The sequence below is a fragment of the Miniopterus schreibersii genome (assembly GCF_964146895.1).
Source record: "Miniopterus schreibersii genome assembly, chromosome: 8".
Lineage (NCBI taxonomy): Eukaryota > Metazoa > Chordata > Mammalia > Chiroptera > Miniopteridae > Miniopterus > Miniopterus schreibersii.
The window spans coordinates 71,817,972-71,836,147 of NC_138109.1; the positions used below are offsets into that span (position 1 = coordinate 71,817,972).

Here is an 18,176-nt window from a genome sequence, read left to right on the forward strand (position 1 = left end):
GGGGCTTTCATGGGGAAAGTGTCCACAAGAACCAAAACAGTTTATGAGTTGCATTAAAAACGTGTGATAGGGGAAAAGTTTTGCAAGTGTCTTCTGATAAGATTTTAATATCCAGAATACATAAAGGACTCCTACAAGTCAGCAACAAAAGACAACCACCCAGTTAAAATATGGACAAAGGACTTAGACATTTCTCCAAAGATAAAATACGTATGGCCAGTAAGCACATAAAAAGATATGCGACACCAGCCATTAGGAAACTGCAAATCAAAAGCAGTGATACACTACTTCATGTCTACCGGGGTGGCTGTAATAAGAAGTGCTGGTGAGGGTGGAGAAATTGAAATCTTTGTGCCTTGCTGGTGGGAAGGTAAAATGGTGTAGCCACTGTGAAAAAGTTTGGCGGTTCCTCAAAAAGTTAAAAGAACAATTACCATGTGACCCAGCAATTCTATACCTAGGTATGTACCACAAAAAATTGAAAACACAAATGCCCACAGAGACTTGTATGCCAATGTTCATTGTTCATAAGAGCCAAAAGGTAAAATAACCCCCATGTCCATCAACAGATGAATGGATAAACCAAATATGCTCTATACATACAACAGAATACTATTTAGCCGTAAAACCACCAGATGTCCTTCAACAGATGGTTAATTTGCCAAATCAGGAGGGATTCCCTCTGGTGGCCTCAGGTATTTGACATCTGCACAGCTAATTAAAACCTAGAAATCCCCTATAATGTCTCCAAGTTATCCAGTAATCTATGAGGAAAGAAGTCAGGAAGAGATTATGATGTAATCAACCAGCTGAATTTAAAACTGTTAGATTAGCACATGAATTTTTTTGATGGCCTGAAACGGACACGCACACACACAAAATTGGATATGTCACTTTCCTGCCCTTAAATTATGTCATCCACTGCTTGGAAACAAAAGAGTTTAACAAAGTTTGACCATCTCTCTATAATCTTATGTACATAGCCCTAAACGTAAGTGTATGCTTTTATACACTTTTTATTTTTTATTTATTTATTTTTTAAATATATCTATATTGATTTCAGAGAGAGGAAGGGAGAGGGGGAGAGAGAGATAGAAACATCAATGAGATAGTCATTGATCTGCTGCAGCCCGCAACCAGGGCATGTGCCCTGACCGGGAATCGAACCTGATCGCCTGGATCCTAGGCCGATGCTCAACCGCTGAGCCACGCCCGGCTGGGCTATACATTTTTTATTTTACATGACTATAATTTTAAGTTGGTCCTTACATCCTGGGATGAAAATCATTTTATGCTGTTTGAACAAAACTGTATTTTATACCAAAATGAACAAAATCTACATTAAAATTACTAGAACCGTTTGAAGAAGCTCAAGGCAGTTTTTCATCATTTCCCCATTTAGGCGAACAATCTGAAAAACTCATCTACCTCTGGTCAAGAATGTGTGCAAGATTTTGTATTACATAAACTACATTATTGTGAGAAAGATCTTTATTTGCTTTGCACGACAGTAAAAATTATATTACATATTAACATAATATATATCATAACATATTGCCCACTAAAAAGCTTCCCTCTTAGGGGAAATTTGGGAGTCAGTGCATTATTCATATTTTCTTCTTTTTCCTCTTCTTTTCCAACATTTCCCCCACTTTCCTCTTCTTGGCTGCCACCAGGCCACCTCCTTTCGTTGGCTTCTTGCTGCCACCAGTTACCCCACGTCTCTCCGTGTCAGGTGCTGACTGCCTCGCTTCTTTCTGCTCTGCGTCACCCGATTTCTTTTCACTGCTTTTGGGTTGTCCTTCACTTACTAAAACACAAGAGACAGTGCATTTAAGATCATTTATCCCTCTGGGGAAAAAAATCACAGGTTGAAAATAAAGTGAAGTTACCTGGATCTCCTTCACTTCAACAATTCAAGAGGGAAGAGATTATTCAGTTTTGTTTTGTTGGTGTATATATATATATATGTATTTTAAATGTATCTTTACTGTTGAAAGCATTACAGATATCCCCTCTGCCAACCCCCCAGATCCCCTCCACCCCACATCTGCCTCCCCACAGGCTGTCCCCATATTACTGTCTGTGTCCATGGGTTATGCATATATGCATTTAAGTTCTTCGATTAATCTCTCCCCCCCACCCCCAAGATTATTCAGTTTTTTTAAATGAACAATTTCACTTACCAGGAGAAGGCTCTGCAGCGGGAGGCTGGCTTTCTTTCACGTCTGTCACGCTGTCCAGCCACACTCCGAGACATGTCAGCCTGGCATTAGTATTTACTTCACAAAGTAAAGATGGGGGGACTTTCTAAAACAAGCAAGAAAAATCCGTAACAACATAGGGGAATTTTAAATAATTATTATTCTTTTTCCATAACCAACTCCTTAACTTAAAACACTGTATTTTCCTGAGAATAAAATATGCTGTTTAGAAGAAATGATCTGGATTCATGATTGGTTTGACTACATCCTTCACTGAGCCAATTTCTGACTACTCAGAAATTGTAAATTCACCAAGGAACAGGACGATGTCTTGATCATTTCTAGGTTTTAACAAAGAACCTTGCACAAAGTAGGCACTCGGCAAATCATATTCACAGATAATACGACTCTCTAGGAGAGGGAGTCCATCGAAGGGAATTTAATTTTCCAAGTATCTGGTTCAAGACTACTGTTGGTTCCAACATTAATCGGGAATTTCCAATTTTTTTTTTCAGTAATGGTAGTATTTTATCCAACAAAATTTTACAGAGAACATCAATCTACAAAAAAAGCAAGCAGCACCTCTTGGATTGAGAAAGCAGGAGTTCTGGGATCCTGCCAGCTCAGACTCACGGTGCCCACCCCCGAGGCAGCTCCGTGGAACCCTAACTTTAAAATCATGAATATCAGCCACACCTGGAAGATCTCTGCCTATGACCCTTAAGAAAAAAATTCCATCTCACTTAACTCAAGGCAATACTGACAGACTTGCATTCAAGTGCATTTATGTTGTGCTAAGACACTGACCTTATCCTGTTTAAGTTTCCACATTTTGATGAAACCATCACTCGATGCTGTAACAATAATATGATGCTCTAGAATTTCAAAACTGAACACGTCTTTTACCCTAGAATAGAAACGTTTAACACCATAAATGATCCTTTCTTCAAATAGTGTGATATTCTTAAAAGCTTCTGTGCACACCGGCTCTTGATTTTTCAAGAACTATGCTTCACTTCCCAAGAGTCAGTCATTTTTCAGGGCCTAAATTCTAAGATAAAACTGACTGTTAACCATATCTTTAAAAATGTTGAAAAGCCATGGCCACTGTGGCTCAGCTGGTAGGAGCGTCGTACCACACACCAAAAGGTGGCAGTTTGATTCCCAGTTGGAGCACACGCAGGAGGCAACGAATTGATCCATATTTCTCTCTCACCCTTCCTTCCTCTCTAAAAATTAATTAAAAAGAAAAAGAAGAAATGATGATGGGGGAAGAGATTAACCAAAGAATTTATATGCATATATGCACAACCCAAGGACACGGGGGAGGGGAACTGGGGAGGGGGATGGGAGAGGGTGGAATGGGTCATTGGGGAGAAAAAGGGACATCTGTAATATTTTAAAAATAAATAAATAAAGGCATTAACTGTAAAAAAAATATAACTACAATCAGGTTGTCACAAAGGAGATAAAAGATACTGAGAGCCCCTCTTCTCAAGAAACTACACACTCAGTATGGAGAGAAAAGTAAGACAGAAATGAATCGAGACCTCCTCCTACACATCTATTCCTCTCACTCCAGAGCCACCACCCCTAGTCTAAGCTACTATAATTTTTTTCTGTATTATGAAGTAGCCTAATTGGCCTCTCTGCTTCCATTTTTGCCCCCTAACAATTTTTAAAAATGGAAATCAAACCCCGTTACTCTGAGGCTTAAAATTCTACAAAGCTAGGATCTGCATTAGAACGACACAGGAAAGGAGGAAGCTGGGGGGGATATTTAGAAAGCAAGACTAACCATGAACTGACAACTGCTGGAGCTGGGCAGTGGAGATATAGGGGCTGCTTTGTTAAACTGGTTTATCTGCCTTTAAAATTTTCCATAATAAAAAATAAACACAGCAAAACCTACAAAGCCAAACTCTTCCCAACAGCCTCCAAGGCTGTGTAGCATTTGGCTCACTTTGATCTAGTAACACAGGTCTTTTATCTGTTCCTGAAATATACTCAGCTCTTCCCTCCCTCAGAGCCAGTGTGCCAGCAGTTCTCTCTTTTTAAAAATGGTTCCTTAACACCCAGCTGGAGTGGCTGAGTGGTTGAGCATCAACCCATGAACCAAGAGGTCGCCGGTTTGATTCCCAGTCAGGGCACATGCCCGGGTTGCGGGCTCACTGTACAGGAGGCAGCTGATCAATGTTTCTATTTCTCTATCCCTCTCCCTTCCCCTCTCTCTAAAGTCAGTAAAAAAAATTTTTTTTAATAGTTCCTTAGGGATAAACTAAAGTCCCACTCCCCCTTCTCTGATCATATTAACCAGGCCTGTATAGTGATTGCAATATTCTGAGTATTTACAAAGAGAGATTTCTTAAAACCTACATGTTAGTTAGAAAATAAGAACTAAGACTTCCTTAAAATGTAGAATATGCAAATGAAACACACTGAAGTATAACTCTTTACATTATCACCTTTTCCAAAATTACAGTGGAAAAAGCAGGGGCAGAGTCAGATAGAACTGGGTTTGGATCCCACCTCCATCAGCTAACAGTGGGTAATCTTGGCAAAGACACTTTGCTATTTACTCTGAGACTCAGAGTCTACCTCTAGAAATACTGTGAGCAGTGAGGTGACAGAGACTGGCACAAAACAGAAGTCTATAATGCCCTGCATTTCTTCTCTAGGAAAAACAAATGGGTGTAAAGGGGGAAGGCAGAGACAAGGGGAGTTAAAGTGAAAAGGCAAGAGTAGTCGGGGCAAAGCTCAAGACTTTAATTTTTTCCCCCCCATTCAAATATGGTTAATTTCAGGCCCCAAGGCTAATGAAATTATTGGAAAAGTATCTTGTGCAAGTGACTAGTTTTGACGACAACTTCACCACTTTTGCATTTACTAAGGCCAAGACATATATATGAAATATGTCTATCTCTGCAATTGTTCATAAAAAACACATACCTGCTTTATGAAACTATTGCACATAACGTTTATTGAGAGTGTACACACACATACAATAAACTGGTTTAAAAAAAAAATACCTGTTTTCATGAGCTTTAAATTCACAGAGGCACATTAATGAATCAGTGTCAAAAAACCTTACAACTTCTTCATCTCCAGCCACTGCAAGGACAGACTCCTGAGAGAAAAAGAGTAATATTCAGAATGTCAAACAATTCCAACCCTCACACATACACTAAAACTGATGTCCACCACTGATGTCTGATCACTTACTGAAAGAAACGTAACAGAAGATACTCTCTTTTCATTTGTGATGGTGCCACTAACAGATGCTGTGTCAAGATGATAGACATCTATTTTATTCAATATGACAACTACATATTTCTCTCCTCTTGGGGACCATTCCACTATGTGAGCATCTGTAAATTAAAAAACAAAGCCTTTTCATTTCATAAATAAAAAATAAAATGAAAGTAATACTAAAAATAACAAATATTTATACTGCACATTTTCACATCCATTATCCTGCTGAATGTTCACCACAAACTTATGGTACATATTTTGTGAGTTCGATTTTAGACAATAAACTGGGTTCAAAGAATCATTCAAGGTTAGAGAGCTGGTAGGTGGCAGAGCCACAGGAATCCCAATCTAAAATGAAGCAAGTAACCCAAAGCATTTGCTCTCAGAGGTAACCACCATCAAGCAGGCAAAAAAATGTGCATACGCCTGCACAGGAGTGTGTGTATTCACATTCCAGCAAGTAAGTTACCACACAATATACTCCAAACAAAAACACTCACTCTGGCCCCAGCCAGTTTGGCTCTGTGGTTAGAGCCCCAGCCCACAGAGAAGGGTCCCGGGTTTGATTCTGGCCAAGGGCACGTACCGTGGCTGCAGGCTCGGCCCGTTAGGGCTCGTGCAGGAGGCAACCAATCGATGTGTCTCTCTCACATCAATATTCCTCTTTCTCTCTCTTTCTCTCCCTCTCTCCTTTCTCTCTCTCTCTCCCTCCCTCCCTCCCTCTGAAAAGCAATGGAAAAACTATCCTCTGGTGAGGATAAAAAAAAAAATACTCACTCTGTTTAATATTTTTTATGAATGCCGATCTTCCTTCCACAAGATTCCATGTTCTGTAAAACAAGAAGCTCACTATGGCACGATCACTAACTTTCACTAGATATAAGGGTGAACATTAATGAAGACGTACTCAAATGACAACTTACTAAATATGTGGCTATTCAGAAGAATGGCCACTTTCCTAAAGCAACATCTGAAACATTGATTAGCAAGATTAACTCATTAAAGGGGCATTCCCACATCTCTTTAACATATTTTCAAAAGGTGCCCCTCCTAAAGCATTTCTTTTTAGGACCACGCTCCTCTTCACAGCTTACAAGGACTGAAAGGTAATGTGTATGTTTGAACATAGAGCTTGTCATTTTCCCTCCCATTAGGAAAAGGTTCACTAGCTTTCAACCTTTCCTTGCAGTACAATGTTTCTGGGTTCCTGTTGTACTTGGAGAACAAAGACCACAATCAAGTAGAGACATTCTCTTGGGCATTAATAACTTACCTTAATGTCTTATCTGTACCCACAGACAGGGCCAACTTGCCAGATGGGTGAATAGAAAGGAAGGTCACATGTCCTCTGAAAGGAAACCAACAGTTAGCCCCCCACCTGACTGGCACCTGGAGACTGCCAACCAGAAAGGGCAGGACTCACTTGTGCGCCTTAATCGACTTCAGGCACTCCCATTTCTTTGCATCCCAGACACAAATGAGTCCGTCTTCTGCCCCACTGATTAAGTGCCTGTTGCCGTGGAATTTCAGGCAAGTTATTGTGCCTGTGGAAAAACAAAATAGGCAAAATTAATACTCAAAAAAACTATTTTGAATGCAAATTCCACTTCTAGTTCAAAGGCTATGCTGTGCCAAGTAAAACCTCCAATGTAAGCATTACTGAATTAAACCTTAACGTCTTATATGTACAAATTAACTTTTTTAATAATTTCAACCCTAGGCAAATATTTTCAGCAGAGTTTCTCTAGTTGTAGATATAGATTTGAACTGACTAGCTCACTTTCTTGCTCTACATACCCATAATAAATTTAGGAGATAGCTGGTAAGAATGTTTGAGAAGTCAAACAAAACTAACCAGCTAACAACTAACCTGGGGGACAAGCTGACATGTACAGCATAGAACTTCTACTTTCTAAACTGTCAGTCATCCACCCCGTCACCCACAATCCGATTATCACTCCAGAGCTGTGTCTGATTGGTCTCTACACAGTTCTCATCCAGTCACAAGAACTTAAAATGTTACACTCTTCCACTCTCCCTCTATCCCCTTCCCATAGTTCAAATATGAAAAGGCTGAAGGAGGTGAGCTGATGTAAGAATGCAGCATTCCTCTAGCTCCCCAAAGCAGTCCATGCCGTTATACATTGACCCTCAGGTAAAACTCCTATCCTCTGAAGCTGTGTCAGCCAGCGTACAGGGGTCAGGAGGCCAAATCTGGCTGGAGGAGTTTTTGTAAATGCACTTTTACTGGAACACAGCCTTACTCATTCAGGTACAAGACACCTGTGGCTGCTTTCACACTACAACGAGAGATGAATAATCTTAATAGGGACCACATGGCTACAAAGCCTAAATATTTACTATTTTGTCATTTATGGAATAAGGATGTGAACCCCCGGATCACTGTTGTTCATCTGCACACCTCCCAGTCAATCCTTTACGTTGCCCTTCAGATGGACAGAAGCAAAGGTCTCTGATGAATAATTTTGTACCACCAGCCCCCTTCCCGCACTAAGACAATACGGGCTCACAGACCACCTTCTCCTCAAAGCTTTAGCTATCTTGGCCCGTGTTTTCCTGCTCCCCTATTATCCCATTTCTGACTCTGGATATTTTGCTTCCCCATATCTTTTACTCCTGCCCACGACTCCATCTGCTCCCTGGAAAAGAGCTTATCTATTACCAACTGAGAGAAAACCCGGATTTCTATGAGGAATAAAGGAAGCCAGGGGCCCAACCCCCATCCAAACTCCTTCTAAGTAAGTGCTTTTCTTATTATTGGGTGTGGACAGACCAGATTTGTTTAAATTATTCTTCTAAGCCTTAGAAAGGGAGAAGCCTCCTTTATATAAACTGGAATTAGAAGAGAGGAAAAGAAATATATGTTGAAATGACTCAAAGCCTAGCTTATGTTGAAAAGCAAGACACTTCACAAAGTAGCTAAGGACCACCTAATATAAGACGATTGACCACTCCAAATTTGTTGCTAGACACCAATGCTTGGGGTGGAACTTCTGAAATATATGAAGACAGGAAAGGAAAAAGGGTACTTGTCTTTTTTTTTTTTTTTTTTTTAATATGTCTTCATTGATTTCAGAGAGAGGAAGCAAGAGGGAGAGAGAGAAACATCAATGATGACAGAGTCACTGATCGGCTGTGTCTTGCACACCCCCGACTGGAGATCGAGTCCACAACCTGGGCATGTGCCCTGACCGGGAGTCAAACCCCAATCTCCTGGATCCTAGGAGATGCTCAACCGGAGCTACGCCCAGCCGGGTGGGTACCTGTCTTAACTGCAGGAAACCAACTTCCTTGGCTGAGTTTCCCTAAACTAAGTATATATCTAACTGAATCTACTAATTTGAGTTCTCTCTTTCCATTTTCCATTCTTCTGAACACGTTAACCCCTCATTCTCTGTCTCCTGGGAAAACACAATAAAAATAGAATAGAATGTTCAATACTGAGAAAGTAAATTATCTCTTCTATTTCTTGATCTTGCCACTGTCCTGGGCAACTGTACCACCTGTGGGGAAAACCCCACCATGACTTGGGAATCGCTATTTCTTGACTTCCTCCAGTCTAGTGACCTTTGCTGTCTCTGTATTTTAGTCCCTCGAACCCAGTTACCACCTAGGGCTGCTCCACATCAGAGAACTCTAAGGATCTAGTCTCTGACCACAACCTCACATCTTCCCAGCCCTTTCATGCCTTCCATTACTCACATTCTGCCTGCTTTCTTCAGAGATCTGGACACCTTTAACAACCCGTTTTCCCTAAGCTGAAAACCTAAACTATTATTTCACCAAAATCGATTCCCCTGTTAATTTAATCCTTCTATTGTACACAATAACTTTCCTTGCTGTACAGAATTGCCGGTACCTTACTGCAGTGATGCTACTAAATCCATAGCCTCGGAATTCAACTGGGCGGCTCTCATCGGTCCTTCGGTTTGTCTTTCGTATCCAGCATCTCTTTCGTATCCTAACTGCCAGCATGTCCCTCAAGCCCAATCATCCCTCCCTCGCACTCAATCCTTAACCTCCTCCTCTCCAGGACCACCAGGGCCTGGCCCCATCTACTTCTTCAGCCACCTTAACCTTCATTTCAACCTTCTTGTTATACTGACCTGCTTACAGTTCCCCCATGCACACTAGTGAGCTCTTGCCCCTGGCCGGTGTTTCTCGGTGATTAGAGTATCAGTCTGCATACCGAAGGGTTGTGGGTTCAATTCCCAGTCAAGGGCACATACCTGGGTTGCAGGTTTGATCCCAGGCCCTGGCTGATGTGCATGCGGGCGGCAACCAATCAATGCCTCTCTCTCACATGGATGTTCCTCTCACTCTGTCTCTCTCCCCCAGCTCCCCTGCCCACCCCCCTTCCTCCATTCCACTCTCTCTAAAAATCAATGGAAAAAATATCCTCGGTGAGGGTTAAGAATAACTAACAAACCAACAAATACAGGCTCTATACCTAGGCTCAACTTCTAGTTCCATTGTTTTGTGACTTTGGGTAAGTCACGTAACATCTCTGAACCAAGATTTTCTCTTCCCTAAGCTGAAAAGAGAATTGTACCTTTCTGGTACACTGCTGGGTACATGACGCCCCTTCAGTAAAGTCAGCTATCAACATGCTGCTGCTGCTTGTGCTCCCCATGCTGCCTGCTCTTCCTGGAATGCCCTCCCTCTTTGCAAACTTCACCTTTCTTTTATGGTAATTCAGATGTCATTTTAAGGAACTTTTCAGTGAAAATTCATTTCCTCCTCCTTCCCCTCCAGACTAAGTGCCTCCCTTCTGTCTCTCAGTACAGACTGTGAACAACTTATGGACAAAGAACCTCATGGGGGTTTTTCCCCGTTTCTCTATTTCCTAGCACAGAATCTGCTTGATGAATTGTGCAACTGAAGTCAAACTGTAAAGTAACAATACCTCAACATTATTATCTTAAAGGATATCATTTCTTACCATTGTGATGCACTAGAGCCCCATGGTCTATCTTTTTTTTCATGTCATAAATGTGAATTGTTTCATCTTTGCTCCCAGTGACTACAAAACGACTATTTGCAGCCACCGCTGACAAGGAGGCCGTGTGGGCATGGTGCGTGAAATCAGCCACAGGAGTCCATTTCTGCTGAAGAGTAAAACAGTCAATGTCACAGTCATATCATAGTTCTCTAGAAACAGGTAAGTGGTTCCAGGATCCACAAAAACTACCAATGGATCTTACAAATGGAGAAAAAACTATGCAATGACATGTAGATTAAAACAAAGAACCAGATAACTGAATAAGGAAGGTAAAGCAAGAAGATGGGACTGTGGTGCTATGTATGATTGCAAAACAGTTATGAAGACCAGACTACAGGGACTTTAAGTTCCCAGCCAAAGCCTTAACTCCTTATTATATTTACTTATATGTGAGACTCACATACTTATGTTCACTCATTCAAATGTTCAATTTTGATTTGAATTAATTCACTCAAAAAAATAAGTGACTACTAAGTGCCTAGCATCATTTTAGGCAGTTGATACACAGCAGTGAACACAAGAAGCAAAAGTCCTTTTTCTAATGGAGCTGCCATTCCTGTGGGAGAGACAAACAAATTAAAATAATGTCACACAGAAATAGCTATAGCCACAAGTCCTATAAAGAAAAATAAGTAGGCCTGGCCAGCTCGGCTCAGTGGTTAAGCCAAGAGATCACTGTTCAATTCCCAGTCGGGGCACATGCCCAGGTTGTGGGCTTGATCCCCAGTAGGGGGAGTGCAGGAAGCAGCCGATCAATGACTCTCTCTCATCATTGATGTTTCCTTCTGTCTCTACCTCTCCCTTCCTCTCTCTGAAATCAATAAAGATATATTTAAAAAAAGAAGAAAAAAAATAAATAGGATAGTATGTTTCCATTACTACCAATATAAGCCCTAGCGATTGACCGATGATGAGGTTTCAAGAACTACACTTACTGTGACATGTAACTTTTGGACTGGATAAGTGTGACTGGTTGAGTGCCAAGAATACATGCATGCACACCTCTCAAATTGAAGAAGATGCCTCATGAACTATTAATAAAACAAACAAACCAAGGAAGGAAAAAACCCACCAAATTTTTTTGAACACATTTATAATGTGTTATTGTAGATTAATTCTTAAGTAACTACGCAACAGATAATCCCTTCCGTCAATAAATACCCAGGGAGCTTCTTTTGAGTAAAGATGCAACATTCTGGGGGGGCTGCTATGGCCACAAATCCAGGAATAACCTTTGCTTTTCTGTGTTATAGAAGGAACCGTGGTTGTTCGGGCTGTTGTCTGTCTAGGTGTAGAAGCAGTACTGGGTAATGGTTAAGAGCTTCAAGTGTCAGAGACACCTGGGGATTTAAGTCCTAGGTCTGCCAAATATTAGCTGTGTGGTGTTGAGCAGGTCACTTAACCTATGTCAGTGTCAGGTTCCTCATCTGTAACATGGGTTTAACTGTAACTGCCTTAGAGGATTGCTGTGAGGCTACATGGTCTGGAACATGGTAAGCAACACTATTACAAAGAGAACACAATCAATAGCATCATCTTTAAATATTCGAAACATGTCACCTTTCAGCCAAAGGCAGATGAATAACCAGAGTAGAAAATAAACAAAAGCAATTAGTCAAGTCACATACTTCTAATTTTCTGGTTAATTCAAGACTGACACCATGACTTCTCCATTTAGAAACAACCAATGAAATAAGTTTTTAAGAGATATCTAGGAGTGCTTAGGCGGAAAAAATAGTTCTAGACTAAAAGACCTGGTTATATCCTAATTACCTGTATGACTACTGGCAATTTACTTACCTTTTTATTCATAGGTCTAGTAAAATACTTATATCTTGTTATAATTTCTCTCCATGCACTTGTCTTCCCTTACGTAGGGAAGATCTCTACCGCAGGATCCATACCTTTGGCGTCTTTGCACCTTCACCGCAAGTAATGGCCCCAGAGTAAGGATCCAGTAATAATGAGTTGCTGTCATCCTGATCCAGCTCTAAGAGTTTGCAAAACTCCAGGACAGAAATTCAGTGAAAGAGCGAACACCTCAACTGGCTGTCAATTTATGAGAGCGACCCTTAAATCCATAATCCATGACCCATCTGCCGGTTCGCAGAAATGCCTAATTTCTTTGCCTACCGAGCTCAACAACACCTACCACAACAGACGGACATCACCTCGTTTTATGAAAGGTCTACTCCGTGTTTTAAAAAGCTATCCTATACTTAAGTCTCTCGAGTTTGATTCGCCAATTAATCCCTAAGGGATCAGACGGTGTGTTCCCCTCTGGTATTCTTTTTTTTAAATCTTTTTAAAAATATTTTTTTATTGACTTCAGAGAGAGGAAGGGAGAGAGAGAAACATCGATGACAATCACTGATCGGCCGCCTCCTGCGCGCCCCCTGCTGGGAATGAGCCGCAAGCCGGGCACGGGCCCTGACCGGGGGCTGACCCGGGTCTCCGCCATCCGGGTGGACGCCGAGCCGCTGAGCCGCGCCCGCAGGACGGCCCCTCAGGGTCTGTGTTTACCTCGGCCGCGCAGGAACCGGGCCTGACCTCCCCCCGCCCACACCTCCAGAGTCCCTCGGCGCGTCGCCTCGTACCTCGCGGTCGCCGCTCGCCTTGGGCTCCGGGTGCACAGCGAACCCGAATAGGACCTGCTCGTAGCAGCCCGCGACCAGCTCCATCCAGGACACGTGCCGCCGCCGCGAGCCGCGCTCGGCGTAGGGGCGGAGACTACGGCGGACGCGAGGGGAAGGGGGTCCTTCCTCCGCCGGGGCTCGGAGAGACGTCACGGCCACGGGACTGCCAAAGCGCCTGCACCCTTGAAAACGGCTTCAGCGCTCGAGGATCACGCGAGAGTTTCAAGCGAAGAATAAGGAAGGACGTCACGTGAGGAGGTTCTCATCGCTATGAGAAAAAAAATTCGGGTAAGCAGGCATATTCTAGGAAGCTGCGAGCTAGGCGCGTCTGAGGGGGTGGGCGGGACATCCTGGGCGGAAGCCCCTCGTTTCCGGAACGTGTGAGGAAGGGGCGGGCCAGCTTCCGGCCTGGGCGGGGCCCCGGCGTGGTGGTGGTGGCGGTTCGTGGGGACGCGTCTGCTGTGGGCTGTGACACGCGGGGAGGGCATTAGGTCTCCTTTTTGTGCAGGAAGCGGTGGAATGAGCCTTTTTCTCTCTCACGCTGGCTCAGCGGGGCAAAGAGGGCGCGGGACTTGGGGCCTGCGCAGCTCTCCTCCCTGCTGGGCTCGCGTGTCCGATGCCGGGCCGGGCGGCCGGCGTCGCGGCGGGTCCTGGGGAGGGGGGAGGGCGCTTTGCCTGAAGGGCCTGAAGACCGGCTCCTGGGGAAGAAAGGCTCGGTCATCCAGAGGGTGTCATTAAGTTTCACCACCTCCCCCGCTTAGGTGCAAAGTCAAAACGTTAATAAAATAAGATGGCCTTTATTTACATTTGAGATTTTCATGAGGTTTGGAGGTTTCGGGATGTGTTAGGAATGACATCTTCGCACAAATCCTGGGATGTGTCATTCGCCGCCTGTAGATGCCATAGCAGGTCGGTTTGGCCGGCAGGGGGTAGATGCAAAGGTCAGTGTCGATTCATCAAACGCCATTTAGAGCTAATCTTCTAGCACTCACGCCCTTTTGTTTCCAAGAACGTTCTCCGGTGTCCTGAATTGTCTGTACATGTTTGTATTTAACTCGGGTTCGCTTCGACTGATGCTTGGTCTTGTGGAAGCGACTTCACTTTGGATGCTTGGGCGACTCCACCTGTAAACACTCCCCGGGCCCTGGAAAGCTGTAGCTAAACTAATTCCCAGTCTCTGGGAAACCTGTAGTTATTCACTGTTTTATAGTAACGTCTTTGTTTTGTGCTGATTATCTTTTTATGTCACAAAAAGTCAGAAGTTATTTTACTATTTCAATTATTTCCTATTTACTGTTTCTTGACTGTTACCTCCCGAGACCCACTAAGGTGAGAGGTGTGTGAGTTGCTTGAGGAGGTGTCCCCTGGCCAGGCACCTCTGGGTTAGAGCATTCTCTCTAAGCGCCAGGGTTGTGGGTTCAAACCCCAGTCAGGGCCCGTACAAGAATCAACAATGCATAAATAAGTGGAACAGCAAATTGATGTTTCTCTCCCTCTCTAAAAATCAATAAAGAAAAAAAAAAGGTTGAGTAAGCTGGGCATTTCCTTGAAGCCTCATATTTTAAAAAATACGTCTTTTTGCGTTTTACTCCATGACATATCTGTTTATTTTAATGTGAAAGTAATATTTTCTCATCCGAAAGGGAAAAAATAGTTTGAATAAAACTGTTTCAAAACCCTGTGCTGTGTATATTCTGCTGCTTCCAGAATGCCCCTGGTGCCCTGCCTCTTCACCCCAGAGAAATCTCACCTGCTGTCTGTCTGTGAAGAATTAGTACTTATTTAATATTTTTTAAAATTAATTTTAACATATCACTATTACAGGATAATTACTATGTTCAGCATCTGTTATCAGATTGCCACACTTTTACTTGTTTAAGTATTTGACACACTTTATTTAATCCTCTCTTGAGGATATTTTTTCATTGCTTTTCAGAGAGGAAGGAAAAGGGAGACAGAGAGAGAGAGAGAAAGGGAAGCGTTGGTTGGTTGCCCTGACCAGAGCTGGGGATTGAGCTTTCAACCAAGGACGTGTCCTTGGCTGCATTCAAACCCGGGGCACTTTAGCTCTCAGGCTGACGCTCTAACCACGGAGCCAAAACAGCTAGGGCAATATTTGACACATTTTAGACACAAACCTTGAGGCTTGAAAAAGCCTTTTGCTCCAATCTTTTAGAATATAGTTGCTTCTAGAATGAAAACCATAGTGTAAGCAACAAATATAACTCAAAGTGGTTTACTCTTTTTTTTTACTGTTAGAGATGAGTGGAACCAATTGCAGAGCTCAGATGACCTCAGCATCTAGTTCAGGTGCTTCTACTAGGGAGCTCATGGATTGTTTTCTGCAGTTTTGAATCCCCTGAAATTATATGCAAAATTTTTGGAGGAGACCATTGATAAAATTTTGTTACATTTTTAAAAAGATTAGAGCCTCGTTAAGATAAAAATACACTAGTGCAGTCCAAGGTCATAAATGCTGAAATAGGTCCAGCAGAGGAACTCTTTCAAAACCACACAGCTAAGTAACAGTAGACCTAGTGCTGCTGCTGCTTTTTCTGTGTCCTTGGGCTTGAGCATTCTCTTTAACCGTGGTTTTTCATTATGTAAAAGAAGAACACAATACAAAATTATGTACCTGTTCAACTGGATTCAAACTGAACATACTTCCTGCAAAACCTCCTGTTCCTTTTTCAAACACAGGATGTAAGAAGCCATTTAGTCTCATTCTTGTGAAAACTTGCCAAGAAACAACCAGCTATTCAGAGCTGGTTAATACTAAAACACAACAGGATTTTTAGTTTTGCTTTTAAATTACTGATTGAAAGCTTTTTACATGTAAGCCATGCATTTATTTATTCATTCTTTCAATAGATATTTGTTGAGTGCCTGGCTTTGGCTTGCTAAAGAAAAAGCAGCCAGTTTTTCTTTTGGGGGGGATTTGTGGTAGGGGTAGTGATGAAGTGGATATACTGGGCTAAAAGCAGGACACAGTGGAGAAAAACCAGCCCTGTTAGAAATACCACGTGAGTCTAGTATTCCTGCCCCATTATCCTCTTTTCTCAATGTAACAGGTAGCAAGTCTGCTAAGTTTCAGGACTGCAGAGGTTGCATGCACTTGCATTCCCAGAGGACTCTGGTCCCCTTTGCACATAGGGCTGAGGGAAACAGAGTAGGCTACTTCCTCCGGACACTGGCCAATGGTCTAACCTGATATAAATTTGCTCACTTGTTTCATGGGACTAATCCAGGTGAAATATGAGAAGCTTGCATTGGAGGCTTTTAGAAAGCAAAACTGTCTGTGAACCTTCCCTGTCACTCTCATCTGCAAAACCCTTGAATGTCTATCTTCAGCTCTGGAGCCTTGCTCACGGTGCTCTGGGCCACTCTGGCCACCTTCCCAGGTACTTCAACTTTCTGCATTGGCCTCTCCCATCCTCAGCCTCCCCAGCACCTTATTATCAATGTTCAACTCCCACTTTCCTCTCCATCCAGCGTCCTCTCTCACCCATCATAGCCAGAATTAAGATTTTCTTAAAAAAAAAAAAAAAAAAATTAAGTCCTAAAAATAAGAGAGGGAGAAAAAAAACCTAATATAAAAGAAAATCTTTAACTGATACTTTATTTTATATCTAAGCTGTTAAAGAACTGTGTAACTTCATATAACTTAACACGACAGTGGCTTAAGACATTTATTTCTTAGAACTGGAGGTAGGCTAGTGTAGTGCTAGTACAGGGGTCAGTCTGCAGTCCTTGGGTCCCAGACCCGTTCTCTGTTTCCAATCCTATATTTGCATGCCGGACTTACTCCTTGATATCATCCCATAGGCCAAGATAGGTGCAGTTATTTTGACTCCAGCCATCACACCTGTCAGCACTTGGGGAAAGGGTGGAGGGCAAAAAGGCCTGCCTTTGTCTGCACAGCCTTCCTCAATCCCCTTATCATAGCTCTTACTTACATCTTATTAGCCAGACTTTGGCCACCTGGCCACATCCCCTACAAGGGGGAAGGTAGGGCATGTAGTCTTTTAGGGAGGCCTGCTGCTGCCCCCAAATTAAATCAGGGCTCTGTTATTAAGGAAGAAAAGGAAAGGAAACAATATTGGGTGGTACCTAGCAATGTGTGCCACAGCTGCTAATCAGCGACATCTCTCTGAAGACATGGGAGATCCACTAGAGTATAACCTCTGCTGGGCTGCAGGCCAGTCACCCTGCCTTGTAGGGGCTCAGTAACTAATGGGTGAATAGTTTAAATTCATCATGACTATTATTTTTCTCATTACAGGCACATATAGAATACATCAAGCACTGGAAGAGTGGAATAGTTCATTAATAGAGGAATAGTTAGTTATTAACAAGCTTCAGGGAAATTGCGAAACCCTGTTCCTTTTTTTTTTTTTTTTTTTAATCCTTACCCGAGGATATTTTTTCCATTGCTTTTCAGAGAGAGAGAAAGAGAGAGAGAGAGAGAGAAAAACATTGATTCAAGGGAGACGCATTGATTGGTTGACTCCTGCACGTGCCCCAACCAGGGCCAGGGATGGACCCTGCAACCGAGTCATATGACCTTGGCTGCAGTCGAACCTGGGACCCTTCAGCCCACAGGCCGACACTCTGAGCCAGACTGGCTAGGGCTGTTTTTTTGTTTTTCTCAATCTTCACTTGAGGATACCAGAGGGCATGCTTAGAGAGAGGAAGGGGGAAAGAGAGAGAGAAACATCAATGTGAGAGAAGCATTAATTGGTTGCCTTCCATAAGTACGTGCCCTGGCTGGGGATGGAACCTGCAGCCCAGGTACGTGTCCTGACCTGGGATCGAACTGGCAACATTTCAGTGCACAGGATGAAGCCCAACCAACTGAGCCACTCCTGCCAGGCCCTGACTATTCCTTTTAGGACTCACAAGTTATCTTCTTAAATTTTGACATTTTGGGTAGCCTTCCTACTTAAAGTGTATGGGAGCTGGCTAGAAAAGGCAGACTCTGAGGGTCCACTCCAAATCTATGGAACCATAACATACAGTTTAAACAACATGCCCAGTTATTGCGAACATGCATTGACATTT

At 42.8% G+C, this 18,176-nt stretch overlaps 1 protein-coding gene across 2 annotated transcripts; it reads right to left on the minus strand.

The window, feature by feature from the left end:
- Positions 1-186: 186 nt before the first annotated feature.
- PAK1IP1 (PAK1 interacting protein 1) lies at positions 187-13,536 on the minus strand. Of its 2 annotated transcripts, none has more exons than XM_081144719.1 (10): positions 13,077-13,536; positions 10,420-10,582; positions 6,880-7,000; positions 6,730-6,804; positions 6,234-6,286; positions 5,427-5,572; positions 5,234-5,331; positions 3,012-3,111; positions 2,187-2,310; positions 187-1,810 (listed from the first exon to the last, which is right to left on the minus strand). In XM_081144719.1, the coding sequence occupies exons 1-10, from the start codon at positions 13,158-13,160 to the stop codon at positions 1,608-1,610; spliced, it is 1,167 nt and encodes a 388-aa protein (XP_081000845.1). In that variant the 5' UTR covers positions 13,161-13,536; the 3' UTR covers positions 187-1,607. The 2 variants fall into 2 exon arrangements, with proteins under 2 accessions (XP_081000845.1, XP_081000844.1); XM_081144718.1 differs by having other exon boundaries at positions 10,420-10,585.
- Between the last annotated feature and the right edge of the window lie 4,640 nt (positions 13,537-18,176).